This window comes from Bipolaris sorokiniana (genome assembly GCF_000338995.1).
Source record: "Bipolaris sorokiniana ND90Pr unplaced genomic scaffold COCSAscaffold_6, whole genome shotgun sequence".
Taxonomy (NCBI): Eukaryota; Fungi; Ascomycota; class Dothideomycetes; order Pleosporales; family Pleosporaceae; genus Bipolaris; species Bipolaris sorokiniana.
In genome coordinates this window covers 456,872-483,036 of record NW_006911900.1, presented here as the reverse complement: position 1 = coordinate 483,036, position 26,165 = coordinate 456,872, and the positions used below count along the sequence as shown (strand labels likewise).

The window sequence follows — 26,165 nt, the reverse complement described above, 5'->3', positions numbered from 1 at the left end:
TCTACAAGGCTTGTCACTGTTGCTGTGGATGTGATTACAGAGACAGACAGGGCTAGAGTAGCTTCTGCATAATATGTATATCTTGACTATCCAGAGCCTTTTCTCTGCAGATATCACCTCTCTATTATCAAGCAAGCTGTAGCCAAAGATTACCGATTTCGACCTGAACAAGCGAGACGAGGCGAATGCGGCTGCCCCCAACGTAGCACACAATGGTCTAGATTGGAGATGTTTGATATGACCGCATTGTGCAGTACAAGTGCTTACTAGATAATAAGCAATTCGCACCCCAAGAAGACATGATGAGCCAAAAGAATGTAAGGATAGTGCAGATACAAGAGGTACCACATTCTACACATTGGTACAGACTGAACGACTGTATGCAGTGTGATTGAATCCGGTTGAGTCTTGTTCTCTGAGAGAGAGTTGTCATCCCAACCTCCCCCACGACCCGATACAACGCACTTACCACGGCTGCACACCATCTTTGTTGATAACCTTGCCAGCATGCTCGTCTCGCTTCCCCTCAACAACATCCCTGATGAGTTCGCCACCAACGCTTGGATCCCCTGCACCGAACTTCTTCAAGAGGTCAGGCCCCAATCCTCCCAACCCCGTAGCCAAGAACCCTGGACTGATACCGAACACCTTTACGCCATCTGCTTGAAGCATTATCACCCAGCTCAACATTAGCATGTTCAACGCTGTTTTGCTGGCTCTGTAGGCTGTTGGAGTCGGGTTTTGAGGCTTGGGCCAGCCTTTTGCTTTGCCTGCATCGACGAGCTTGGAGTCAATGCTATTAGAGCAAGTTTTTAAAGAGGTCAAACTAGAGGTTACAAAGAGTAACCTGGGGTCAGACGAAGCAATCAGGAGGGGCGCAAAGGTATGCGTCACGACTTGAGTCGAGGTGACATTGAGCGAATAGGCTTTGTCCCAGACCGCGCGGATACTTTTGGGACTGGAATCTTTGCGCAGATCGTTGTCAAAGGATGCACCTGTCCATCTGAATAAACGAGTCTAGTCCTATCACATCCAGACAAGTTATGACATACCTGCATTGTTTACTAGAGTGTCAAGACGACCATACTTGCTCTTGACCTCCTCGAACGCTTTCTCAATGGACTCGTCATCCTCAATATCGAGCTGAATTGCCTCAACTTCAGATTTCGATTCCGGAACCTCGGTCTTGAGCTTGGAGATTGCATCCTTGGCTTTTTCCAAAGAGCGACTGCCCATCAAGACTTTGTAGGGTTTTGACGAAGCATACAATGCTTTGACGGTCTCATAACCAATGCCGGTGTTTCCGCCAGTAACCTTCAAGTAAAGCCGAAGATTAGCACATGTTGTTTTGTTGCGTGTCAATGTTGCTACTAACAAGAACAATAGAAAATTCCGTCATGGTGATCTCAAACTAGTAGCAGTATGCAGTGGTTTAATGATCTTCGTAATCTGATGCTTTCCCGTGGTGTGGGGAAATGTCCTTTCCATGCAAAGATGAACGTGACCTCGGTGCCGGATTTAGGCTAAAAAAGCGAGAATCGGAGCTATCACTACCTGTATTCAATAAATCAAAGAGACAGCACGCACAAGTTGATAGGTGATTGGTAATGGATAGATGAAGGTATCTGGGTGCCTATTCTGACAAGTGATATGATGACGACATTTGGACATGGGTTGTAGACGGTTAGCGAAACTTTGTATGTATGTATACGGTAGTACCACATCTAATATGGATAACACTGTGGATATAATATTCGACCGTACATATTATTACCCTGAGTAGTAGTAGCTAGGCTGAACGCCCGACTCTCGTGTATTGACAAGAACCACTTTTTCTAGTTCAACCATCCAATCATCAGAACATGGTCATCGACACAAGAGGGGAGATACAAAAATAGTTATAGAGGAACCTATACGAATCATTGTGTAGATCCAATATGACCAACAAAACATATTCTCAACTTGACTTTCCCAAGAATCTACTCACCAGCGACCTCCTGCTAGACTTGCACTAGCGCCAAACAGCTGATGGCGCGTCATTGGGGCGGCTTGGCCGTTATCTCCGTATCACCGCGTCAACCAGTCGCCTTACAACATACAACCTTCACCGTCCTTCCGAACCATATACCCAACAACCATGAAGTCAACAACTCTATTGCTACCGCTCTACACTGCTGCTCTCGCGGCAGCTGTTTCGTCGCCTCAAGACCACCAAGCTGTGCTCCAGGACCAGCAGCAGGTCACTATCACCGAGCCAGATGAGTATCTCATCGAGCTCTCACCTGGCGAGACGCGATGGGTGACTGAAAACGAAAAGTGGGAGTTGCGCAAAGTATGTCATCTCATATGACACTGTAGATAAATTAGGCACTAACTATACCGCAGCAAAACATCAACTTCTTCGACATCACGCACAACAAGGAGCTCGGCACGCTGAACCGCAAGGTCTCCGCCGAGAGCGTCAAGTTCCCAGAGAAGCCCATCCACAAAAAGGCCATCGATCCACTCCTCAAGGAGCTAAAGAAGGAAAACATGCGCGCCCACCTGGAGACCTTCACCTCATTCCACACGCGCTACTACAAGTCGCACTACGGGGCCGAAAGCTCAGCCTGGCTCCTAAGTCAAGTCAACAAAACCCTTGTTGATGCCGGCGCCGTCAACGCAACCGTAAAACCGTTCCCCCACCCCTGGGGCCAATCCTCCATCATCGCCACGATCCCTGGCAAAAGCGACAAGACCATCGTCATCGGCGCCCACCAAGACAGCATAAACCTGTACTTCCCCGCCTTCCTCGCCGCGCCCGGCGCCGACGACGACGGTAGCGGCACCGTCACCATCCTCGAGGCCCTCCGCGTGCTCCTGCAATCCCCCGAAATCCTAGCCGGCGAAGCAGAAAACACGGTAGAATTCCACTGGTACTCGGCCGAGGAAGGCGGCCTGCTGGGCTCTCAAGCAATCTTCCAATCCTACGAGCGCGCAGACCGCAACGTCAAAGCTATGCTGCAACAAGACATGACTGGCTACGTGCAAAAGACGCTCGACGCAGGCGAACCGGAGTCTGTGGGCGTCATCACGGATTTTGTCGACCCGGGCCTCACCGAGTTTATCAAGAAGATTATTACCACCTACTGCAGTATCCCGTATGTGCTGACAAAGTGTGGGTATGCCTGCTCGGATCACGCCAGTGCGTCAAAAGCCGGGTACCCCTCTGCGTTTGTGATTGAGTCGGATTTCAAGTATAGTGATAATAAGATTCATACGACGGAGGATAAGATTGAGTATCTTAGCTTTGATCATATGTTGCAGCATGCGAGGATGACGCTTGCGCTCGCGTATGAGTTGGCGTTTGCGTCGTTTTGAGTAAGATAAAAAGAGGTTGGGTTTGAGGTATATAAGGCCCAAGTTTGAATACTACTATATGGATCCCCCCCGCCCTTTTTCTTTTACGACTAGCGTGTTTGGGGTGATATGAGGAAATGAACAAGTGTATGATGTCTTCCAAGTCTTTACAATACTTACTGTGTAGTCTTGAACCGAACAAAGAGTGGAATATGCGCTTCTACCATGTACAAAACATGCCTACTAATCCACTGGAACCATATATACACCCTTTCTACTCACCATGCACATGACACCTACACCAATCCATACAACGGCCTAGGCAACCCCCCCTCCACCCCCTTCTTGACCCCAATATACGCCTCCCTCCTCGCCGGATTCCCCACCGTAACACTCCAAGTCCTCAACCCATAATAAACCCCAATATGATGCACTAGCCACCTTCCAAAACACCCCCCAACATCTTCCTCGGGGGTATCAAAAAGCATAAGCTCCTTCTTGGCGGGAAGCACCGCCGACGAAGAGGGAGAAACATCATTCATATGCCCATTCCGCCCCACAAAAACAATCTCATCGTCCTCACTGTCGGGGTCAGTCGGGACACCCAACTGCGCGGCTTCCCGCTCCTTCTCATGCCACTCCGCCACGAAACCCCTGACTTGACCCTCGAGATCCATCAGAAGCCCCTTAGCGCCGCGGGAGCGCTTGAGTTTGTCGCGGAGTTCCTTGGGGACGATACCTGGAGCAGACGGGTTTGTAACGATGGTTTTCTGAGAGGCTTTTTGGGCGAGGGCGGCGGAGCGGCGGTCGGTGGATTGGCGGTTTAGGCCTTGGTCCCAGAGCGGGGCGAGGTAGTAAGGGACATGTTTTGGGGTGTAGGTTGGGTGGACTTCCCAGTCTCTGGGAAGCGGGGGTTCGGCGTGGGGGTTGTTCAGGAGACGATCTGATGGGTCACGGATCAATTTTTATTGTTGTGAGAATGGTGATTGTTTCAGGGATTCATGGGAGGAGTAGTGGTGCTATGTGCAAAAGCGAGTATCTAAGAGAAAGGGTGGGAGACGTACCATTCTCCCATCTCTGCCTGCGCCTGGAGCCCTCTTTCCCCTTTAGCAGGGCCTCGCGCCGCTTCATGCTGTCGCGGCGAAGCGGCTCCTTGCGATGATAGTATCCGCCTTCTTTTGCGGCTGCTGAAGCACCTACAGGGTGTGCAGCAGCCGCGGGCGCATCGTGCTCATCGAGCGGAATGGCAAGCGTAACCGAGGCAGTCTGAGGCGCATCTCCAGGGACGGAAATGGCTACAGAGCCCAGGGCAACGGTTGCTTGCTCAGTCCAGGCATCAATGTCGATGGGTTGAGGCGGCGCCGTGGCCTGCTGGGGGCTAGAGGGGACATCGCCGATAGCCATTATGGTGGCGTTGATAGTGCTATTGAAAGGGGGGGAGGCGGGGGAGCAAGAGGTGAAGGGCAGTGCCTAGAGAAGACGGATAGCTGGAGAGCCGGGAGTACAAGATGACGAAACAAGGGAGACAGTAACCAAGCTTCTATCACCAAGCTGTTGGGAGGATGTGTCTGGGGGACAGATGGCGATAAGTGCGGCGGCGCGATAGGGAGTCCGGTCGGTCGGGCATGTCATGGATGTTCGCGTCATGCTCGGGAGCCAATCAATTAGCGAACGTGGGGCGGAGCCTGTCGTCAATAAGCTACGACGGCGACCACATGAGTGTGACGGCAGACATGTCGACAGAGTCAGAGTCAGAGTCATGGTCACGGTGCACGTGTAGCAGTGATTGTAAGTCAAGGTGCGGCTCTCTCAAACACGGCGGATATGCTATTTCTGTCAAGGGCCTATCCCAGCTCTCTGTCACATGTCATTCAGGGCCACTATGCGGGGAAGGGGGCCTGCAGCCATCTGCCCAGTCCTACTATTCAGCCCAGAACCTGTCGATATCGTCTGGAAGGGTAATATCATTGCGCTCAGCAAACTCCTTCCAATTCAGCATAGGCTGATGCCACTTGCGCAATGTGACCCAATGCGTCGTCGTCTTGCGACTATCCAACTTACCCCTACCCCGGCTGCGCTTCACTTGAAGCTGTGGCCAGTCAGTCTCTTGCACTTGGCCGCCTTTGCCTTGTATACAAAGCTGCATGCACTTTGCGTACCAATCAGGGAGCCCGTTGACTTGCACGTCTTTGATACCACGAAGCAATGCCAGACTCTCTAGGCCGAACATGTACTTTTCCAGGCTCTTCGGAGGCCGAAGAAATTGCAAATACGAATATCCGGTCGACTGAGAAAGTGGAAGAAGCCTTGGGTCAGGAACCTGGGCGAGCCGAAAGTCGACCCTGAGATGCTGCAACAAGGACCCTTTGTTTTGGTCGTCAGCATGCTCCTTGAGGATTTCGACCAGGTATTCTAGGCGTGCTCGTTGGCGCTTGACTGCCCAGTGGCTATCAACGTCAGCAACAACGTCGATGTGGATGCGACGCAAGTCGCGTAGCAGTGGGAGTCGGAGAGGGTGGCCAAGAGATCCAAAGACGTATGGGCTCCTCAGCGACTTGGGCCATATGGCCCTTCCATGAATGGTGAATTTGTACGTGTTCATGCCATAGAGGACGGCTGTAACTGTTTAGCTGGGCAGGGCACGTGCATTGTCGGGGCTTACTTACACCGTGACTCGTTTGAGACAAACTTGCTTACTCGGAATAGTTGCGTTTCGACGGCGAGGTGGTACGCGGGACGGATGCCTGTATCCAAACAAGAAGTCGCTCCACCAATTGGGACTGCATCCTCTCCATACTGTCCCAGATCATAGGCGACAAACAGAGGCTTGCCCTTTTGCCAAATAGTCTTGAACTCGATGGTTAGATTGGTTGGCAATACAAACGAATAGATTTGGTATCGCAGTTCTGCTGGCAGAGCGAGCAAACTGAAGCCTATCGGGGACTGTGGCGTTTGATCAAGCGCTCCTTGTGTGACATGCACTTTGCCTCTATCCATATCGTGATCGAGAACAGCGCTTTGGAAGTAGTTGCATCTTGCGTAAAGAAACTCCGAGCTGTCAGAGGAGCCAGGGTCAATGTTTGCTCTGAGCATATCCACGCAAGCCGAACACGAGGGCGTGTTGCACGTCAGAGATGTTTGCGAGGTCAAGTACGGAACACTTCAGCAAGGGGGATTTTACAGCTGTTGGGTTTGAGATGAATGGGGAAGTGTGGGTAAGGGTGCAAGAGGGCCAACCATGGTCCACGACTCCAGGCAGCAGTGGACCCCGCTGTTTGGAAGGGGCGATAGTGTTGCAGCAAACATGATTGTATTTGATTTTCTAGCAGGTAAAGATAGAAGCGGCAGTTTTGGAGGCAGTGAGTGAGTGAGTGAGTGAATGGGGGACGTGGTGGCTCAGACAGCAGCAGTAGCAGCAGCAGCAGAAGGAGGCTCATCCTTGGCCATTTCCTGGGCCAGCCACTCGGCCTCTTTTTGCATTTCGTCGTCGGACCTGGGCTTGCGGCTGTCGTTATCGACGGCGGGGAAGCGGGCCTTGCGTTCCAGCTGCTTGCCTACGTTGGCGTCGTCGCTGTCGAGCATGGCGTAGATGGCATCGGTGCCGCCCTTGTGGTCGAGGTCGGCCTTCTTGCGGGGGATGATGTGGACGTGGACATGAGGCACACTCTGGCCTGCATCTACACCATCTTGGATGGCAATATTAAGCGACGAGGCGGCGAAGACACGCTCTACCATGCGCGAAACGCGCTGGACAGCCAGAAACAGGTCATGGACCTCTGCAGCAGACAGGTCGTTGAAGCGGGGCACGACGCGACGGGGCGAGACGAGGACATGACCGGGCAGGAGGGGCTTGAGATTGACTATAGCAAAGGACAGACGGGTTAGGTGGAAGACCTAGGGGATCCGGTCAGTTGCCTGACTGGCTGGGTGCTTGTAAGTTGCAGCGCTCAACAGAACGAAGCAGAGGGCAGGCGGGCAGGCGGGCAAGCGGACCTGGGTGGTGACGACAAAGGAGCCAAAGGTGATGAGCTGGCTGGTCAGCGGCATTCTGGCTCTGTGGACTTTGTGGACAGTGTCGACACGAAAGCGTCGCAAGCATGTGCATCCAAGACCAAGCAGGCCAGCCCAAGACAGCGACAGTATCAAGCTCGGAACACGGCCGGGCGGCGCGCGTCAGCGTCGTGAAACGGACGGAAGTTTCCCAGGCCTTGGCCCATGTCGGTCCGCCGTAATAATTGTACTGCAATAGCAGTAGAGTACCCACCGTGATATGGACAGATGCAGACGGACATAGGCCTACGTGGAGGGAGGCGCTGGCCGGTGATTTCGAGGCGAGGCGAGGCGAGGCGAGCAGAGCAGAGCACCAGACTTACTTGGCCCCTAGTCGCTTTCTCACCATCACATGGCATGGGAGTAGCAGATTGGCAGGGGGGACGAGCGGCGCTGCCGGGAGCCAGACACGACCAGCGCGTGGTGGTCTGCTGCAAATCCATTCGCACAGCCAATTCCACGCCAACAAACAACCGTGGGGAGACATCGTCGCTTTGGGGTGCCCGCCGTCCGGTCTTTTTTTTCGCCCACCATCCATCCACCCACCCACCACCATTCGTAATGACGCCGCCGCCGACGCCCGCCGCTGTTGCCCACGCCGCGCTGTGCGGTGCAGGCCGGGCTCACGACAGCACGCTGTTGCCATGCTATAAATCCATGTCCTCCTCTATGTACCCGCCCGTTATTTGCACCACCTCCAACCAACCAAGCCTTGTTTGGACTCTGTCACCGTGCTACTACTGCTCTGCTCTGCTCTGCTCTTATCACCACCCGTTGCGCAAGTGGAGCCTGTGACTCCTCGCCCGCCTCTAGTTGCCAGACGCCATCTATCGTGCTCCACCCGCCGACGCGCCCAAAAGGGTCTCATCAGCGAGCTTGGCTGAAGCACCGAGCTCCGACCATTCACGCTCGACGCGGCCTCCCAAACAAATCATCACACACCACATTGTCCATCCCACTCGACCTCGTCCGCCCGCCTCGCCTGCACGGACTATCCCACTCCGTCCTTTGATTGACTTGGCACCCTCAAGTTGTGTCCGCCGTCGATCAACTTGCCCGCCCGTGCACCCATTGCATCCCCACAGTTCCACTCCCTGCCCTTGTCTCGTAAGCCTCAGCGAAAAGACTAGGATCAGGGTCCGCTTTCACACACACACAACGACTAAGCGCAGAGTATAAGAACCGTGGTCGGACCTCCGATTACTCTGGTCATCACTAGACACTCTACACTGTTACCCCATTCAAGTCACTCTCACTTGATTCGACTTGATTCGCATACATAAACACCCGCCCATACAAACAAGTGTCCCACCATCACTCTACGGATTCCGTTGATCGGACCCCGAGCAGACGACTATATATCACACCCTCACCACACACAACCACAACCACCACAATGGATATCGCCACCACCTCCCGCGCATACTTTGCCATGCCTTCTCCCAGCCCAGATGAGAAAATCTCCCTCCAGGCCTCAAACACAGTCTACACCTACCACTGCCTGTGCAGTCATCTCCTCCTCGCAACAACCACACCCCTGCCCTCACTGCCTACACGCCGCCACAGCCACGATGCCGCACACATCATGCCCCTACCTCCCCCAGTCCCCGTCGCACGCAAGAACTCTACGGATAACTCCGCCACCACGCACGACCACTATGGCCTCCTGCTGTCCACTCGCCAAGAGCGCCAAGCCGAGATCATCACCAGCGACTCAGGCTTCGAAAAGCGCTATCTCCAGCGCTGCGGCCGCTGCGACCTCGTCGTCGGTTACCAACTCGACTGGCAGCAATTCTCCGTCGATCGCACCGGAAGGCGAGATGATTATGTCTTCTTGCTCCCGGGTGGCTTCGTCAAGACTAGCGACATGGTTGCGAACAAGATGGCTTCCGCCTCTGCATCTTCGTCAAATCCCATGGGCAGCACCGTCAACGTTACAGAAGTAAAAGTCTGAGGCTGACCAAGATCATCGACGACTTTTTCTGCTCTATCTATCCATCTATTCTCAGCTTGCCGCCTCGGGGATGGTGTTATCTCGCTTGCTCTGCATGCAGAGGCGAAAACATGGCCACACATTATATACAATGTGTGCATAGCAACGAAAAGGAACAAAAAAAGAGAACGCCAGCCTCCTCCTTCCTCCCCACGCTTACGGCGCAGGATGGGGTAAGGGGTTGGAAGGGGCCCTTCCGCAATCGGACTTTCCCCCGCTTTCCGCCCGCCCACACCCCATTCTACCTAAAGCTATCTCAACCAACTCCGCATCCAGGCTGGCGCACGGGCAAACAGGCGTTCCCTTTCTTCTCATCCTCTTTTCTTTTTCCTCCTTTTTTCTCATCTCGTCATGACTTCTCTCTTATCTCTATAGCCATGAAAGAATTGTCCTTTCCTCTTGTCATGTCCTCGTCATCTTCCTTTTCCTTTTTTTCTTGTCACGATATGGATACGGTAGCATTTTCTCTCTCTCTCTCTCTCTCTCTCCTTTCCACAGACAGACAAGTCGGGAGATACACACATGTACCAAGCGAGCGTTGAGAGCGCTTTGCGACAGATACCCCACAAGATTAGATACATTACAAGTAGTCTAGCAATTTCAGGTACATGATATACACCCACCGCTGCGTGCGGTGCGGGAGCTCCAGATCTCATCCCTTGTTCCTTTGCCTCTTTGAAAACTAGATATCCCAATGCAACAGTGATCCGTCTTCTTTGCTATATACTTGGATGCATAATACAAGTAGTCTAAGCGATGAAACAAAGCATAATCTCGCGCATGCGGCGGACCGTTTCTTTCCTCTCTTTCTCTGTAAAAAAAAAGAAAAAGACTGGAAATCTAAAATTCCAAGTGACCTCTTCAAAACTTTATTCACCACACACACACACACACACACACACACACACATGACCTACACTCTCACATACACGTGCATGCGTGCATTCGGGGGAGGGGGGAGGGGAAGATGGAAACTCTGCATGCTCTACCTCCCTTTCTTCCCCCCCCCCCAACCCCAACCCCAACCATTCCATTCCTCCAAATAAACCATATCCAACAAAACTCGTCTTGTAAAAAAAAGAAAAGAAAAGAAAAGAAAAAAATCCCGAAATCATTCCGTTCCGAAAGAAAGAAGGAAAGAAAAAAACTCTAAATTCACAATGGGCAATCTAACTCTTTCTTGTGCTTGGCATGATACCTACTTACCTACTTACCTAGCGAATTTAAAACCTTAATCTAGCCTTATTGTTTGATCGTCATTTACGGTACATTTCTTGGCTTTGTTGAAACTTCCAGACTCTAATAAGTAGTTAGTGGTGGAAAGTGTATGTGATGTGTGATACATGGATGTGTGATACATGGATAGGCCGCTATCTAAAGGAAAAAAGAAGAAAAAAGGTACAGTAATAGTTACGGTAGTTAACTATGTATAGTTTGTGAATTAGGTTTATGCAAGTATAGATGGATAAGTTGCATGCATGGACGCAGTTAACGCCACACTATTAAACATAGATAAAGGTAAAAAGCCACAACATCACGCATGCACAATGAAAGAAAAAAAAAGAAGCAAACTTGACAAATTTCGTTCCATTTCCCCGCCAAGATTCGCAACCCCCTATCGAAGTGCTGATATCAAAACAAAGAAGAAGAAGAAGAAGAAGAAGCATATGATACTACCCCATCATAGTCGTAATAGTTAAGTAGTACGTTCATTTGTCTTCCAACGCCCCATCATGCCATAAAAAAACCCAGAGGAAAAGAAACCATGACCCGTTTCAGACATTGCTCGCGTTCACACAAAAAAAGTCCCCGTCTCATCTAACTGCGGGAAACTCCACAAAAAGACTTCGACATCGACTCGACTTAGACATCTTAGTTCTCCGCAATCGTCTTGACGAATTCTGATCACACACGTTAGCCTTCCACACACACACACACACACACCCTTCAAAGGGTAGAATAGAACAAAACTCACCCCTGTAATCCACCTCGTTATTACTCGCGTCAATCGTACTCTTGAACAACTCATCCACCTCCTCCTCACTCATCTTCTCGCCCAAGTTTGTCAGGATATACTTGATTTGACCCTTGCCGACAAACCCGCTGCGATCCTTGTCGAACACCTGAAACCCGCGGATGTATTCTTCAATGTCAAAGGGCTCACGGAAGCCGCCGGGGCGGTTGAGTATCTTGGAGAAAGTGTCGAAGTCGACTGTTGGTTGTTCAGTTAGCCAAACGGAACATGGAAGATCGGGTGAAGGTGGGTGAAAGGAAGAACGTACAGTCAGCTCCAAGACCACGCTCCAAATCGGCAATCTCGGCCAGCGTGGGGTTCTGGCCGCAGGCACGAAGCAAGTCGCCCAGCGCGCCGCGGTCGACGCGGCCGTTGCCGCGCTTGTCGAAGAGCTGGAAGGCTTCGCGGTAGTTGGTGGAGGCCTGGTTACTGTTATCCATTGTTCCTTTAAATGTGCCGCAACGAAATCTCTAGTCGAGGTCGGTCTTTTTCCGTGGGTGTGAAAAGAGAACGGTAGTTGGAGTGCCGGAGACGGAGAGAGACGGATGTTTGTTGTGTGTGGTAAAGGGAAACAAGGCAACGAGTTCGGTTGTCGGAGTTGGAGTTTGTTGTGCTTGTAACGTTTAAGCCGCGGAGAGGCATTTTGATGTAGCCAGGTGAGGCAAAAAAGTAATCGTTTGCTCGTTTCTCGTCGCCTTGTTTTGCCCTTGCTACACCCGCTGTATTCCGTTTGAACGGGCAGCGTCGTTCCATCTCCGGCACTCACTGCTTGGCGTTCAACACACCATTTGCGCGGCGGGTTTGCTCGCCCTTGCGGGGTGCAAAGGGGTACAGACGGGGGCGGCGGTGCGGGTGCGGGGCAGGCCTTGTGTGCCTGTGTACATGCCACCGTCTCTTTTCCGGGGATACGCCAGATACAAAATGTCTGTTACATACCATTGTGTAGATGTAGTTTGTTCGTAGGGAGTGTGGGTGGTGCAAAGGTGCTCGGTAGGTGTTCAGAAAGGAAGTCCAAAATCTGGAGTGGATAGGGCGGTGTGAGGCTTTCGAGTTGGTGTTGAAGGGGCGCCTGTTGATGTAGCCTGAGCGTGGGCCGTATGGTGCGACGAGCGCAAAATAATGTCTGCCAAGGGCGGAAGCGTCGTCGTCTCAGCAACCAGCGGTGTACGACTATCTACGGCTACACATCACTGGCTGTCAACCAAGTATAAGCGCTGCATCGCTGACGACATGGCATTGTTAGGCGCTGTGGCATATTGATGTTTACATCGTATTCATCCTTGGTTGTACACTACAGCCAAGTGCCATACAAACCCTCTATTTATCTATGCACACCAATAAACGTCCTCTCACCTCGATACATGTGTATACTCCTACTAAAATGATCCTCTTCCTCTTCCTCCTCTTTGATCCACACTCCATCCACTAGTTTTGCTCTCACCATCTTCTCATCGTCTCCCTCGCCAGGCAGCGTCCCACCATCCCTAACCTTGCCTTCAGCCATCCTCACACCCACAGCCTCCACCACCGTATCAAAGCCCTGCTCAATGTCCTCTTCTCCCCATGGGAGGCTGTCAATATCAATTTGTTTTTCCCTGCCCAACAGACACATGATGATGACCATGGCCCCAGCCTTTGACATGACCTGATTCGCCTGTTTGCACGCATCGTCATTACAGCACTCGTTGCATCCTTGCAAACAGTGACAACTCGTCAGTCTCTGACACGCCTGCTGCAGCAACGTATCAATAAACTCAAAAGCCTTTGTGCTAATTCCAGAGCCACTCGCACCCCCCTTTGCATCGTAAAAAGTCAGCCGAGCCGGCCGCTTCCTCGTCGATTCCTTTTGCAGAAACTCCTTCTCAGGCACTTTGCATTCCGTCCGGACGTCTCCCGGCATCGAAATGACAAAGTTAGGCATCAGACATAAGACCGCGTGCTCAGCAGCATGGATGCCGGCTGCAATGTTGAGCCGCCGGGACTTTAGAATATCCATGGCAGACTTCGGCACGTCGAGCCACATACCCTTGCTGAAGAGGATAATGGGCGGGTTGTCGACTTGCACCGCGTCTAATATCCGCCGGCGCTTGTCGATCTTGAAAAAGCCATACACAACCTGCTTGATCTTGATCGGGCCGTAAAAGGCTTTTGATCGTGAGCCTGGGATGCGGCGAATGGCTTCTGTCTCAACAGGATCAATGTCCATGTAATCACGCTGTTGAGTCGTCCAGTCTACCTTTACGTACTCGACCTTTGCCAGCATCCGCTCCGGGGAGAACTCCTTGACCAGATATGTGTTGCCCTGATGCAAGAAAATACCGCCGTCGTAGAGCGTGAAAAAGGCACGACTGGCTTCTAGCTCTTCAAGCACAGTGTTCTTGCCATTTGTAGTGTCGATGATAGCAAAATGATCTTCTTCTGTATCCCGGATAGCTACTGTGCGAGACGGCTGTGGGAGGAACCGTTCATTGACGTGGTAAAAGCCCTCCTTGTCGAGACGCATGCGCTCGCGAGCAATCTTGGGAAGCAGAGACCCAAAATACTCCATATCAGTCTCCACATTGATCGGCATCTCGTAAGCAGCACACTGAATATGACCTTCAACCACAAGCATATTCTCCAGGTCCACCTGGAGCGCACAGTTTGGCTTTGTGAAAATCTCGTCTGGGTTCGACATGTAGTACTGGTCCGTAGGGAAGGAATCCCCGACCAGAACAGACAAAGAATCCTTGTTTCTTCGGCCAGCACGTCCACTCTGTTGTCGGAGATTGGCAATGGTGTAGGGAAAGCCAACTGTGATGACTGCGTCCAAAGATCCAATATCCACACCAAGCTCGAGCGCACTAGTAGCCACAACACCACAGAGTTTGCCATCAAACATTTCTCGCTCAATCTCCCGCCTGTCTTGCGGTGTGTATCCACCTCGATATGACATGACGCGAGGGATAACTTCTGGCCTTTCCAAGTTCGTCAACTCCGTCTTCACAGCCACCATCAGCGCCTCGCATTGTTTTCGTATGCGACAAAACGCAATAGTCCGTACACCTCTAAGCATAAGTTGGCAAAAAAGCTTTGCAGTCTCAGCCATACAATCACCACGTCCCGACGTAGGATCGCCAGGGTCCTTGAACGGCGTGTTCCAGCAAAGAAACTCCTTACGACCAGACGGCGATCCATCAAAGTCTGTCAGTCTGACTTGTTCAACCCCAAAAATAGTCTTCATGTGTTCCTCGGGATTTGCAACGGTAGCAGAGCAGGAAATAAACTTGACATGACGGTTTCCCACTGCCGCACATACCCTTCGTAGACGCCGCATGATGAAAGCCATGTGTGCGCCGAATAGTCCATTGTACACATGCAATTCGTCAACCACCACAAACCGCAAGTTCTGCAAAAAGGTACGCCAGGAATCCTCTTGCGGTAGAATAGTAATGTGCAGCATGTCAGGGTTCGTGAAGATGATGCGCGCCTCGTCGCGGATATAGTTGCGGTCACCCATTGGCGTGTCGCCATCAAATGTCTCAACCAGAACATCTTCAAACCCAGGCATGAACCGCAGAAGCTCCTTCATGCTCTTCCTCTGGTCCTGAGCTAGTGCCTTGGTGGGAAAGATGTACATAGCCCTGGTATCCGGCTCTTGTTCTAGCTGATGTAGAACGGGTATCTGGTAGATGAGCGATTTTCCAGAGCTTGTCGAGGTAGACACAATCACATTGTGGCCATCATAGAGATTGTTGATAGCTTCGGCCTGGTGTGCGTACAACTGGGTGATATTCTTCGTATTGTAGAGGGCATTGACGAGGTTTTGTGACATGGCAAAGTTGAGATCTCCATACACGGGTTCCTGAGGATCGAAAACTCGATGACCGTCTGGTACAATTTGACCAGTGTACCATTCAAGCGTCTTGATCTCGTTGAGGATATCCGGAATGGATTTGCGTTCTGCAGGTATCGAAGACGGTAGCAGCGACCTCTCTGGACCCGGGGTCGACGCCCTACTCTCAGACGGCATCGGAATGAAAGCTTGTGAAGCCTCCTTGATCTTTTCTACAGCATCGACACCATCTTCAGCGCATTGGTTCAAGAAGGCATTGATTGCCGACGTAAACTTGGCGTTCCTCTTCTCAATCAAATTCATCATCTGCTTCTGGCTAAACACCGGCATCTTAAGTTCTTCATTGCGCAACTTTGTCGTGGCATTGGTCGGCTCTCCAGTCTTCTTATGCTGAACCTGACGCCTGAGATCGCCATCGATGAACTCAAAGAGCAACACCTCCTTTTGCTCGCCTTTTTCTGGTTCAGGCCCGAGTATGGCAAAGTCAGTTGTGCGCCTCCCGTGCATGTTGTCTTCTGAGCCCATCAGATTGATCTGGAGCATTGCCTCATCCACGTATGCAAAGTTGATTGCCTTTGGGATCAATGCCGTGATTTGAGCCACATCCTCAACCAACAGCTCGCGTTGTATGTTGCCCTCGACTGTGCTCTTAAGATTGTCCAGCGTCGTCGCTAGATGTTTGCGTGTGCATAGAAAAGTATACACTAGGTTTACCGCGCGATGCACTTGAGCAAGTTTTGTAAAGTGCCCTGGCCATGGTATTGAGGTTTCGACAAGTGTGGACGATCCATGGCGCACGAGGGGCGGTTTATCAGCGCCAGCTTTCTTTGGGGCTCGCCGCGGCTTCTTCCCTCCGTCGTGTGTCTTCGTAGGGACGCTTGTCGTAGTCGTGGTCTGGGTCTCGTCATCCTCGCAGGTTTTCCGTTTCCCCTTCCTTAATCTCTGATCCGAAACAGTGGCAGCCTTCATTCGAGTCATAGTTGTCGCATTGTTGTGTTCTGGCTAGCTAACAGCACTGATCAAAACCATGCCCAAGAATCGATGACGCAATAGCGCAAGGGCAGTGCTTTTGCTACGCACACGAAATATTCTTCTCGAGCATTTGCTTGCTTGTTTGTAGATGGTATGGGACGTGTCAGATATCGTACTTTCACGGTCTCAGTGGCTGTGGCGACGTACATTTGAAGACGCGAAAGCCCTGTCCGACGCGTTGCCGCGCTCTCACGTGCAGAGACTCCAAGCGGTTAACTCCCATACACCAGCAGAACATGGCAAACACAGTAATAACAGGGATTGGCACATACATTCCCTTCATCACATCACTTCAATTCAAACACAGCCCAAATTCAAATACTGCATATACAGTGAAAAGTAAAGATTTATTCTCATGCCGCATGAGCACACACCAGCCCGGGGTATAAAGCAAGTAGCTCAGCAGTATCCCTCCCACATTCCATCTTCCAAATAGTCATGTGCTGCCTTGAAAACGAAGATTAAAAAGACCATATAAAACAACACTCCTTCGCTAGAATGCAAGTACAACAGAAAAGACAGACCTTAAATAGCATATACATACCATACCATAACCTCGTGATAAACATAATACCTGACCCCATAGATTTGCTGGCCAGATCCAATGTTGCGGCATTGAGAAGCAAAAGAATAATATCATCGTCCATACGTGTGCTTATACCACGGTTGCCCCTGGAATGAGCATCTCAATGCACTTGTTCAGCAAATTGCTTGCCTCGTGGAGCAACTCCCATCTTGTCTTCTTGAACATGTCCCTCATGATGATGAGCAACCCCAAGCAGGCATTGCGGTTTGTGACCTTGCTCAAGTCCTCTGGCGACCTGACTCCACCAACACGGTTGAGATACAACACCATGTCTCTGACCTTGTCGTCATAAGTAGGGAGCTGATAAGGTTCCTTGACTGGCCCGTCAAGTGCGAATCCGTACGACCACACAATTAATGTGGCAAAGTATAGCACCCACGGTCGGTTGAGGAGGTAATCGTCGCGTGCAGAGTAAGAAATGCCAGCAGTTGCCGGGGTGCTGGGATTCAGACTATGATCCCCAGCAACCATGACGCTGGACAAGAAGCGCAGAGCATAGAAGGTGGCGTCCCGGGCTCGGGCGGTGGGGGCCCATACATCCTTCATCCGGCGTTGAGCGCCATTGTAGTCTTGTGACGTTATTGACCTGCCGAGCAGTCTGGGTGCTCCGGCGTAGATTTGGCAATCGACAATGTCCACGTGCATTGCCATGTGCGCCAGGTGATGAAGGACAGTGCGGGACTCGAAGACGATATCGTCGTCGATACCCCGAGAATGGTTGTGGGAGTTGGAGGAAGATGACTCGTCCGATCGATTAAGTGAGTTGTCGAAGTCCTGCTTCCAGAAGTCGAAAGCCCGAGTGAGGGAACCTCGCCATTTATCACGCCCACCCAACGCTGTAGTCACACCGAGAGAGCTGACCTGCAAATCTCGCTGGTTCATGTGCCATGATACACTCAGCAGGCCAGCCATGAGGATGGTGCGCCCAAACGAGTTTGTGCGGACCGACTGTCCATTGAGTGTCTTCTTAAGACCGTCAAGGAACGACATCGGCTTGATCCCGTTTGATGTTAGAGTCTGCTCAACCCGACCCACTTCGGAACTGCTCGTCGCAGACCACAAGGCTTCGTCACAGGGCAAAGGAAGACGCATCTCGTGGGCGACCATGACAGCGCTATGACCAAACATGGTGGCATGGATGCTGTCCATGACGAAGGCTGCAAAGGCAGCTCTCCGAGTAGCCTCGTTCGTGATCCAGTGGTTCCACCATTCGTCTGGCGTGTTTGCGATTCCATTGCTTTTGCCGTCCTTGACGCTGGGAGGTGAGTCCATGGCCGAACGACCAATCAACGAGCTTCCTCGCCTCATCAGCGTCAATGTCGTTGCATGGTGAATATGTGCTCGTTCGTGTAGTGGGCGCGTCGAGTACATCTTTTCAAAACTCTCGAGCAAGAGCAGCCCCTGGAAGATCCAAAGTTTGGCGGGTGGGCGGAAATCGGCATCCATAAACATCTCCCAGCGCAAGTGCCAGGCGAGGAAGTTGGCCAGCTCAGCACAGGCTTGTGTGGTTTCTCGGCCATATGTCTTCTCCAGACAAGATGCTCCAAGACACATGATAGCGAGCAGCAACAGGTCGGGGCAAGTGCTCGCGTTAAAGGTTGGCTTGTGCAGTATCGGCAGCTGCGGGTGGAAGTGAACCCAGTACGAGCTAATGTACGTCTGCATCATGTGAAGACTCAGGACGTGACGGCTATCGTCCTTGTCGCCATCCATAATATCCTCTTTTTGCTTCTTGACCGGTGCATGGTCAGTCTCGTTGAAACGGAGATGAATCAAGTCAATGAGATCTTTGCGCTTCTCTTCTGACAGGGCAGATTCTGGAAGGGTTGTGTCCAAAATGCTGTGAACAGCCATGGGGTGGGAAGGCGGTGCAGGGTTGTTCAGATAGCCAGCCACCGAGGGGTCATAGTTGAAGTACGGAGCTTGAAGACCAATCTGGCTTGACGCGCCCCCTGTAGAGCTGACTCCGCCGGGGTAGTCCATGGGCGATCCACCTCTTGGGTTGAACTGGTTGTCGTTGAACAGCCAGGCAGCAAAGTCGTCGGCCATGGCGAATGGTGATCGGCTGTATCCAGCGCTGCCAAACATTGGTATGGAGTATGCAGGGTTCTGATCCATCATGGCGTCCGATACACCCTGCATGCGGTTGTCTATCTGAGCTGAAGAGTCGACGCCATTGACGGGAGTCTGTGCGGACGTGCCATTGTAGTATTGGTTTTCATGTTCTCGAGTCGCCGGGGTGCCAGTGGATTGTGGGTATTCTGGTGGTGGTAAGGAGGAGAACGCAGGGAAATTTTGCACTGATTGATACGCACTTGCGCTGTTTTGGTAGTTGGTCGACGAGCCCGAGGGGGTATATGGCGATGGAGTGACGGTCGAACTATAGGGTGACGTTGAGCTGTATGAACTCACGTTTGACGTCTGCGCGCGTAGCTCGGGCCGTGTGAAGCTGCCATTACCCACATGTGGGGAGTTGTGGAGAGGCGTCCGGACTCCCCCGTAATTACCCAATGCGGCCGGACGGGGTGGGGGTGCAAAGTTCCCTGAATTCTGAGCCTGCATATCATAAGGCTTGGCCTCCGAGCTGCCTCTGTAGGCATCATCGCTTCCTGTCCTTTGCAGCGAGTCTTGCCTGCTATGCGTTGCTGTGGTTGGGGTTGGCGAATGGAAGTTTGGCGGTGACATTTGCGCGCCAGGTCCTCCGTTGGAAGATGCAGAAGCTGGAGATTGCAGGCCATGTGGTCCTTGGCTCTTCATGCTCAGCGCTTTGGGAGGCGGTGCGCTCTTTCCTCCCAGTGCGGCAGTCACGATGGGATTCAGGTTGTGCATGTTGAAAGTGTCTTTGCGCAGCAATTGGGAACCCCGGGCCGTGTGCCTTTCCTTGTGGCGCGCGCAGAGGTCTTGTCGGACAAAGGAGCGATGGCAATCGGGGAAATCGCAGTGGTATATTTGCTTTGGATTGTCTGCGCACAGCATTAGCATCATGGCTGCTTCAAGCAATAATGTTTCCATAGATACTCAATGTGCTGTCGGTCGAAACTCTGCCAGAACATAATGATAAATGATGCAACTCACGGTTCAGTTGGTGGCGGTACAGATGCTCTGCGCGGGAGTAGCTCTTGCCACAGCCCTCGTGGGGGCACTCAAACTTCTTGTCGAGGCCCTTTCTGCTGCGCCGCCTCTTTCTCGAGGAGCCATGACCGTCGCCGTCGCCATCGCCCGTGTCGCCATCGTCGTCCCTGTCGCGTCGACGGCCGCGGGCTTCGCCGCTGTCGGGCGATGCGGGGGTCGGGGGCTCGCTGGCAGCACCAACAGCGCTGTCCATTTTGTCTCCAAAATGCGTCTGGATCTTTCCCAAATCCGACGCGTGCGCAGGATGCATGTGGAGGATTTGCGCCGTCATAGCCAGCGGGGGGAGAGAATCAGGGTCAAGGTCTTGTGTCGCGGGCTTTGGCAGGCTGTGCGCGTGGTTGGGCGGGCCGGTGGCGGGACGACTCGCGTGTCGGGTTGTTGGCAAACAATGGATGTTGATGTTAGTCAAGAGGCGCTGGGTGGTGGGCGAGCATGCTGCTTTTGGAAATCACGCTGCGTGGAATGCAGATGCACGGGAAAATCGAGGGTATTTTTCTTGGGGGAGAGTTGTAGAGAAATGAACAAGAGGGGTGTCGAGTAGATTCAGGTACTAATCAAGGGTGGTAGTAGTGGTGGTTGTGTGGCAAGTGTGTGTGTGCGCGCGCGTGCGTGCGTGCGTGCGTGGGTAGTAGTATGGGTGTGTAGGACTACGGGGAGCCGCCTGGAGGGGCGGGCGGGCGAGAGCGTCTCGTAAATCACCGACAGTCTGGGCAATGACTTGCAGGGACGGGCACTCTCTCGAGGCGTCGAGTGGGTTGTGTGCGGGGGGTTGGACAAAGTGTGCACCCTGGAGCGTGGGGAAAAGCAAGTGCGCAGGTCGTGTGGGAGCAGACGGGCGCGGGTAGGAGAGGATGGGATGGGCAATGGGAATGACGGGAGCAGTATGTAAGCTGCTGGGCTGCCGCTGCTCAGGCTGCCGAGAGACGGACGCTCAGGCTCAGGCTCAGGCGACTTGACCAAGTGATTGCGCAGTAGCCGCGATAAGAAGACCATGTGCCGTGGCAGTGGATAATATCTCGAATTGGGGTGCACGCCTGGCTGAAGAGGTGAGGGGTAGATGCAGGGCCCCCCCCTCCCGGCCCCTGGACATGACCACCACCACCACCACCACCACTCGCTCGCGCAATCAACCGATGGAAGGTCTGTGTAAGATAGTTTAGATGGTATCTATGTACTAGACTAGACTACACTACACTGCACCTAGCATGGACCGCGACAGGGCCGCCGGCACAACTGGGACAAAGAGGCTCTAATATCAAACACCCTGCAGTAGGACAATGTGGAGAAAGGCGACGGGCCCTCGCTCTTACGCGGGATTGGCGGCGGCGCGTGGGGGCTGCACTGAACGAACGCTTTCTCCGAGGTGCTGGTGCTACTGCTACTATTCCGTGTAAATGCAAATGTCCATAGCTACTACATACACCAATGCCATGAATCGCGTCGTGCATTTCAGATAATCAAATCTCGTCTGTTTACATTAAATCCCTCGGCTGTTGTAGCAAGAAGTACCAGGAGCAGGAGTAACACACATTCTCACTAATTCACTCACTCTCTCACTTACTCACTCGTACTCGCCCGCTGGCTCGCAAAGACTCTCGAGAAAGCCCGACCAATACTAATTTCCACATCTCATCATCCAGCGCCTCCCGCTCTTGCACACTCCCATTGGCCAGCAGTTTACCCAACTAGCTAGTGCCGCGCGCGGGCCAGGCGCACCTGCCAATAAGGCGCGGCCCGGTCGTCACTCCACCACCACCTGCATGTGCGCCGCCCGGAATCTCGGCCGCTGTCCATTCCGCTTCTCTCGCCGCATTCGGTGCTGCCTGCGCTTGCCAGTCCAAAGTTATTGCCTACCAGACGAGGAAACTTGACTCTCTTGAAAAGAAAAGAAAAAGTTTGGTCGCGCCAATCAACTTGCAATACCACTCACTGTGCACGCATGTATGCATGCATGCATACATATGCATCTGACATCAGAAGAGCGCAACTGCAAAGAAAGAAGAAAACAACAACCCTTTCCCCCCAACGGCTAGTCAAAGTTCGCGTCACCGTTTGCAGCTCCCGACAGATTTGCACGCATTACTTTTCGCAATCCTCCGCGTTTCATGGGCTGCATCCTCTCGTCCTCCTGTAATGTCCCCCGTCCCACCGGCTCCTATTCTTACTCATGATCCCTTGGCTATACAACTTCATCAACTATGTTCATGTAGTTGCCGTCTTTTCCATTTCCACGGCACGCGCTAGCGATAAGCTCTCTTCGCCCCGCGGACGCTATTTGCGCCGTCGCCAACCTAACAAGCGCGTCGGGTCGACTTGCCAGAGCACAGTTGCGTACACATGCAAATCGATACGCCAGCTTCTTCGTCTTCTCCTCACATCAGCCCTCCCATCGTGAGCTTGCACTTGAGCACACGACTGTCTGACGTCAACCCGCCTTCACAAGACCACACATAGCACGTGTGACCAATGTCTGTACGTACTTGTGTGTGTGTGTGTGTATACAACATTATACATCATACATTTACACTAGATCCACGACAGGCCCCTCGGATCGACCCCGCCAAGTCGTCGTGTCTTACTACTTTTTTTCGCTAAAAGAAAAACAAAATAATACATGGTATGGTGATAGCCGCTTCACTCTAGTCACTCCACTTCACCGTCGACAAGTTCCTACTCCGCCGCTTGCGACTTGGCCTCGTCCTCCTTGTCGCTCGCCTTTGCAGCACCACCAGCCTCTCCAGTCTCCCTTGCCTTCGAAGTAGTGGCCTTGTCGTCGTCATTGCCAGTGGCTGTAGACTCTGCTTGACCTTCCTTCCCCGCAGTTGCCTCGCTCGAGGCCTCAGTCCCGTCACTCTTGGCTGCCTCTGTGGCGCTCTCGCCCGAAGCCTCATTATCATCTGCAGGTGCAGGATCCCCGGCCTTTTCATTCCCAGTGCTCACTGTTTCCTCTCTGTCATCATTTTTGCTCTCTGATGCTCCCGTCTTGGCACTCTTAGCACCGGATTCGTCGCCCTCCTCGTCACCGTCTTCAATCGTGGTGATATCTCCGTCACTGTCTTCGCCCTCTTCATCATCGTCCTCTTCTTCATCTTCATCGTCGTCATCTCCCTCTCCGCCTTCCTCTGGTGTTGCGGGCTCAAAGATTTGCGTCACAGGCCGGGCGTTGAGGTTGAGGTCTGGTTGCTCCTCTTCCTCTTCATTCTCTTCTACCACGGTGTGCACAATTGTCGCACCTACCGATGGCGAATGCCTATGTCGCTTTGTAGTGCCAGCAGTTGAAAGTGAGTGGTCAGACATAGCCCCAGCCAGCGTGTTGTCAGAGATTTGGGATCCCGAGTCCGAAGGCTCACGCTTCAAAATTAGAGGCGGCGCTGTTGGTTTGGTCTCTGAGTTGAGATCAATACCCTCTGCCTCTGGGGGTATAGTGTAGTTGTCCTCTGGCACCAAGCCATACACATCGCAGACTGTCTTGTAAAAAATGTATAGCCCCGTGCGTCCCTCGACGTGCCAGAAAACATCCCGGTGAGAATACCATGCGTGTGCAAATATCCTATACACACGCCTGAAAATGTTGGTGAGCTGCCGTGTCTGTGAGTGCTGCGTCGACTGATCTGTCCCTAGTGCAAGGCGTGATGGAAAGTGCTTTGGCGATGTGAGGGTATTGGCCGCCCAGTCGAGCGTGTGACAGCAGTAGTCAATGGCGCAACATGACTTTGGTGGGTCGTGAACCGCGCACAGATACTGCCATTCCGACGCACGCATCTCCGGGCATGTCAACGACGAGCATGGCGGGCTATCTGCGAAAAGGGCGGTTATAATCGAGTTGACCTTTTGTATAAGGAAGCGGCACAGCTCGTAGAGCCATAGCGTCCTGTCCACGTTCTCCGGCGCATGTGCAATCTTGAGGGCCATTTCTCGATCTACGGGCACGGTGCCGTTTGCTCCTATCGGGTGCGTGAGGAAGTTGTGCAGCGCCTTGAGGTGCTCCGTGAGCTGGAACGCCGAATCAATCTGGCCCAATGTTAGCCATGCGCCTTTGCATCTTGCAAGCGGCCATGCCCACCTCTGCAAGTTCTACAAGCGGAGGGCCCTCTGCCATGTCTGCCGCCTTGGTACCTGGCCGTATCCTTCGCTCAGCGGCATGGTCGAGGTTGCTGAAGGGCGTCTGCTGGTCTGATGAGGCTGCAATCGGCGACAGCTGGTCTTCAGGGATAGGTGGCGGGCTGGGAAGACGGGGTGAAGCGGGCGACGTCATGACGATACTGTTGAGAGCAATTGAGGAGCGGGCGTTTGTAAAAATAGCCTCACAATCGACGCAGTTAAGACCTTGGAGTGGGGTGTAGCGTGTTGTTGACTTTCGGTCTATCTGGAGCTGGCTGCCGACGCAGGGCACATGTGCAGGGATGCTGCCCCAGTACGCGACCGCGCTAGAGTCTTTGCGGGCCACATTTTGCTCCCCTCCGCACGACGTCATTGCTCGGTCTATCGGCTTGCACACAGTCTAGGGTGCATTCTCCGAGTCCTTTGTCTTTACGGAGACATTTGGAGGATTACTTATTTGCAAGACACAGCTTCGTAAGTACCAGTCGTGCCATGCTATGCTGTTTCTACCATTTGCAAATTCCTTGCGCTCACATGACCTATCTCTCACCTTGGGTCAATGCGCCTGTGCTTTGGTGTTTTTACATGTACTCTAACATGTACAATTCTGGTAATTGAACATACGGAAGATTTTTCTAACCTGTCACAGGTACATATACTCATAATCTTCCAACGGCTTACTCAACTCCTCAATCCCTATTTTCTACCCACTATTGCCTGAGTCACCATGAGTGCCGATGCATCGGACGACGAGGTGCCGAGTCTCATTGAACCAGAAAACCCCACCAAAGTCTTGAATGACCAAGATGATGAAGTTCCGAACCTGGTGGGCAGCTCAGACAATGCACCACAGAAGAAAGTTCCCATCACCATAGTCACTGGATATCTCGGCGCTGGCAAAACGACTTTACTCAACTACATCCTGACCGAGGAACATGGAAAGAAAATTGCTGTCATCCTTAATGAGTTTGGTGACTGTACGTATTCCCTCTTCATCACTCGAACTTTCGACTAACACGAGGATAGCAATCGACATTGAGAAGCAACTCACTGTTTCTGATGCAAACTCCACATCCGCCCAACCAGCCCCCTTTGTTCCCCTAGCAAATGGCTGTATATGCTGCTCCGTCAAAGACATCGGCGTCGCCGCAATCGAAAACCTAATGGAGCAATCCGGCCTCTTCGACTACATCCTGCTCGAAACCACCGGTCTCGCAGATCCGGGTAACATCGCTCCTATGTTCTGGCTCGACGACGGTCTCGGCAGCAGCATCTACCTCGACGGCATCGTCACCCTCGTCGACGCCAAAAACGTGCTCAAAAGCCTCGACGAAGGCCTCGGCGATGACGAAGAAAAACTCCAGTCGCAAAAGAACGCCCACCACGATGATCACCACGGCCCCTTACTCACAACCGCCCACCTCCAAATCAGCCACGCCGACGTCGTCATAATCAACAAAACCGACCTTGTCACCCCCGATGAACTCTCCCAAGTAACCGATCGCGTCCGCTCAATAAACGGCCTAGCCCGCATCAAAACAACAACAAAAAGCCAGATTCCAGACCTCCAGGGCCTCGTTCTTGACCTCCACGCTTACGATCAAGTTACAGAGGCAGATCTAACTTTTGCATCAAAAGGCCACTCTCATCTCGATCAATCCATCGCTACTTCGACAATCACGTTCCCCGCTTTATCTCGTGAGCAAGTAGACAAGTACGATTTCTTTCTGCGTACGCTGCTGTGGGAGGAGACGCTACCCAACGATGTCCCGCATAAACCGTTTGAGATTCACAGGTTGAAGGGACGGGCGCCTGTTGAGGGGGGTAAAGTGCTCCTGACGCAGGGTGTGAGGAGTATCTACGATACTAATGAGTTGGAGATTGATGCTGCGGAGGGGAGTGCAGAGGGGAAGTTGGTGCTTATTGGGAGGGGCGTGGAGCAGGAGGGGTTTGGGGAGAGTTTGAGACAAGTGTTGGGGTTGTGAACGAGAGAGTTCACACGAAATGTTGAAAAGGAAAATTTTTGTTTGATATATGTCTTCATATTCAACTTGCATTGCCTATTCTCAGTATGTGTGATTGT

General features: G+C 52.4%; 10 protein-coding genes across 10 annotated transcripts; 3 read left to right on the top strand and 7 right to left on the bottom strand.

Annotated features, from left to right (window-relative positions):
- Positions 1–102: 102 nt before the first annotated feature.
- On the bottom strand, positions 103–1,600 carry COCSADRAFT_140946 (uncharacterized protein). The gene is made up of 3 exons (XM_007701155.1): positions 1,376–1,600; positions 1,053–1,314; positions 103–995 (listed from the first exon to the last, which is right to left on the bottom strand). Exons 1-3 carry the CDS (start codon positions 1,397–1,399, stop codon positions 466–468), a joined length of 816 nt encoding a protein of 271 aa, XP_007699345.1. The 5' UTR covers positions 1,400–1,600; the 3' UTR covers positions 103–465.
- Positions 1,601–2,137: 537 nt separating this feature from the next.
- On the top strand, positions 2,138–3,360 carry COCSADRAFT_159782 (uncharacterized protein; the record flags this gene model as incomplete). The annotated part of the gene is made up of 2 exons (XM_007701154.1): positions 2,138–2,332; positions 2,386–3,360. 2 exons carry the CDS (start codon positions 2,138–2,140, stop codon positions 3,358–3,360), a joined length of 1,170 nt encoding a protein of 389 aa, XP_007699344.1.
- Positions 3,361–3,497: 137 nt separating this feature from the next.
- Positions 3,498–4,853, bottom strand: COCSADRAFT_314408 (uncharacterized protein). The gene is made up of 2 exons (XM_007701153.1): positions 4,404–4,853; positions 3,498–4,282 (listed from the first exon to the last, which is right to left on the bottom strand). Exons 1-2 carry the CDS (start codon positions 4,741–4,743, stop codon positions 3,636–3,638), a joined length of 987 nt encoding a protein of 328 aa, XP_007699343.1. The 5' UTR covers positions 4,744–4,853; the 3' UTR covers positions 3,498–3,635.
- Positions 4,854–5,139: 286 nt separating this feature from the next.
- On the bottom strand, positions 5,140–6,583 carry COCSADRAFT_314387 (uncharacterized protein). The gene is made up of 2 exons (XM_007701152.1): positions 6,006–6,583; positions 5,140–5,955 (listed from the first exon to the last, which is right to left on the bottom strand). Exons 1-2 carry the CDS (start codon positions 6,430–6,432, stop codon positions 5,261–5,263), a joined length of 1,122 nt encoding a protein of 373 aa, XP_007699342.1. The 5' UTR covers positions 6,433–6,583; the 3' UTR covers positions 5,140–5,260.
- COCSADRAFT_36151 (uncharacterized protein) lies at positions 6,569–7,475 on the bottom strand. The gene is made up of 2 exons (XM_007700920.1): positions 7,333–7,475; positions 6,569–7,233 (listed from the first exon to the last, which is right to left on the bottom strand). The coding sequence occupies exons 1-2, from the start codon at positions 7,384–7,386 to the stop codon at positions 6,736–6,738; spliced, it is 552 nt and encodes a 183-aa protein (XP_007699110.1). The 5' UTR covers positions 7,387–7,475; the 3' UTR covers positions 6,569–6,735.
- A 1,010-nt stretch (positions 7,476–8,485) lies between these two features.
- Positions 8,486–9,441, top strand: COCSADRAFT_314370 (uncharacterized protein). The gene has a single exon (XM_007701151.1). It carries the CDS (start codon positions 8,786–8,788, stop codon positions 9,341–9,343), a length of 558 nt encoding a protein of 185 aa, XP_007699341.1. The 5' UTR covers positions 8,486–8,785; the 3' UTR covers positions 9,344–9,441.
- A 1,813-nt stretch (positions 9,442–11,254) lies between these two features.
- Positions 11,255–16,209, bottom strand: COCSADRAFT_25756 (uncharacterized protein; the record flags this gene model as incomplete). Its single annotated transcript, XM_007700857.1, has 6 exons — positions 11,255–11,283; positions 11,358–11,594; positions 11,665–11,825; positions 12,163–12,290; positions 12,333–12,544; positions 12,750–16,209. 6 exons carry the CDS (start codon positions 16,207–16,209, stop codon positions 11,255–11,257), a joined length of 4,227 nt encoding a protein of 1,408 aa, XP_007699047.1.
- A 576-nt stretch (positions 16,210–16,785) lies between these two features.
- Positions 16,786–20,388, bottom strand: COCSADRAFT_314350 (uncharacterized protein). Its single transcript, XM_007701150.1, has 2 exons — positions 19,925–20,388; positions 16,786–19,812 (listed from the first exon to the last, which is right to left on the bottom strand). Exons 1-2 carry the CDS (start codon positions 20,250–20,252, stop codon positions 16,919–16,921), a joined length of 3,222 nt encoding a protein of 1,073 aa, XP_007699340.1. The 5' UTR covers positions 20,253–20,388; the 3' UTR covers positions 16,786–16,918.
- Positions 20,389–22,467: 2,079 nt separating this feature from the next.
- On the bottom strand, positions 22,468–24,319 carry COCSADRAFT_36143 (uncharacterized protein). The gene is made up of 2 exons (XM_007700919.1): positions 24,045–24,319; positions 22,468–23,992 (listed from the first exon to the last, which is right to left on the bottom strand). The coding sequence occupies exons 1-2, from the start codon at positions 24,234–24,236 to the stop codon at positions 22,652–22,654; spliced, it is 1,533 nt and encodes a 510-aa protein (XP_007699109.1). The 5' UTR covers positions 24,237–24,319; the 3' UTR covers positions 22,468–22,651.
- A 157-nt stretch (positions 24,320–24,476) lies between these two features.
- On the top strand, positions 24,477–26,143 carry COCSADRAFT_115762 (uncharacterized protein). Its single transcript, XM_007701149.1, has 3 exons — positions 24,477–24,556; positions 24,732–25,059; positions 25,109–26,143. Exons 2-3 carry the CDS (start codon positions 24,810–24,812, stop codon positions 26,065–26,067), a joined length of 1,209 nt encoding a protein of 402 aa, XP_007699339.1. The 5' UTR covers positions 24,477–24,556; positions 24,732–24,809; the 3' UTR covers positions 26,068–26,143.
- The last annotated feature ends 22 nt before the right edge of the window (positions 26,144–26,165 follow it).

What these genes read in the sequence shown, in the direction of transcription:
- COCSADRAFT_140946 (XM_007701155.1), bottom strand. Translation starts at nt 1,399, where the DNA reads ATGACGGAATTTTCTATTGTTCTT. An exon ending in CGGAATTTTCTATTGTTCTT is followed by an intron (nt 1,315 to 1,375) that starts GTTAGTAGCAAC and finishes CTTTACTTGAAG; the next exon opens with GTTACTGGCGGAAACACCGG. An exon ending in CACTCTAGTAAACAATGCAG is followed by an intron (nt 996 to 1,052) that starts GTATGTCATAAC and finishes TCAGATGGACAG; the next exon opens with GTGCATCCTTTGACAACGAT.
- COCSADRAFT_314408 (XM_007701153.1), bottom strand. Translation starts at nt 4,743, where the DNA reads ATGGCTATCGGCGATGTCCCCTCTAGCCCCCAGCAGGCCACGGCGCCG. An exon ending in CAGGCAGAGATGGGAGAATG is followed by an intron (nt 4,283 to 4,403) that starts GTACGTCTCCCA and finishes GTGACCCATCAG; the next exon opens with ATCGTCTCCTGAACAACCCC.
- COCSADRAFT_314387 (XM_007701152.1), bottom strand. Translation starts at nt 6,432, where the DNA reads ATGCTCAGAGCAAACATTGACCCTGGCTCCTCTGACAGCTCGGAGTTT. An exon ending in TGTCTCAAACGAGTCACGGT is followed by an intron (nt 5,956 to 6,005) that starts GTAAGTAAGCCC and finishes AAACAGTTACAG; the next exon opens with CCGTCCTCTATGGCATGAAC.
- COCSADRAFT_36151 (XM_007700920.1), bottom strand. Translation starts at nt 7,386, where the DNA reads ATGCCGCTGACCAGCCAGCTCATCACCTTTGGCTCCTTTGTCGTCACC. An exon ending in CCTTTGTCGTCACCACCCAG is followed by an intron (nt 7,234 to 7,332) that starts GTCCGCTTGCCC and finishes CGGATCCCCTAG; the next exon opens with GTCTTCCACCTAACCCGTCT.
- COCSADRAFT_314370 (XM_007701151.1), top strand. Translation starts at nt 8,786, where the DNA reads ATGGATATCGCCACCACCTCCCGCGCATACTTTGCCATGCCTTCTCCC.
- COCSADRAFT_314350 (XM_007701150.1), bottom strand. Translation starts at nt 20,252, where the DNA reads ATGACGGCGCAAATCCTCCACATGCATCCTGCGCACGCGTCGGATTTG. An exon ending in GTACCGCCACCAACTGAACC is followed by an intron (nt 19,813 to 19,924) that starts GTGAGTTGCATC and finishes TGCTGTGCGCAG; the next exon opens with ACAATCCAAAGCAAATATAC.
- COCSADRAFT_36143 (XM_007700919.1), bottom strand. Translation starts at nt 24,236, where the DNA reads ATGACGTCGCCCGCTTCACCCCGTCTTCCCAGCCCGCCACCTATCCCT. An exon ending in CGCTTGTAGAACTTGCAGAG is followed by an intron (nt 23,993 to 24,044) that starts GTGGGCATGGCC and finishes ACATTGGGCCAG; the next exon opens with ATTGATTCGGCGTTCCAGCT.
- COCSADRAFT_115762 (XM_007701149.1), top strand. Translation starts at nt 24,810, where the DNA reads ATGAGTGCCGATGCATCGGACGACGAGGTGCCGAGTCTCATTGAACCA. An exon ending in CCTTAATGAGTTTGGTGACT is followed by an intron (nt 25,060 to 25,108) that starts GTACGTATTCCC and finishes ACACGAGGATAG; the next exon opens with CAATCGACATTGAGAAGCAA.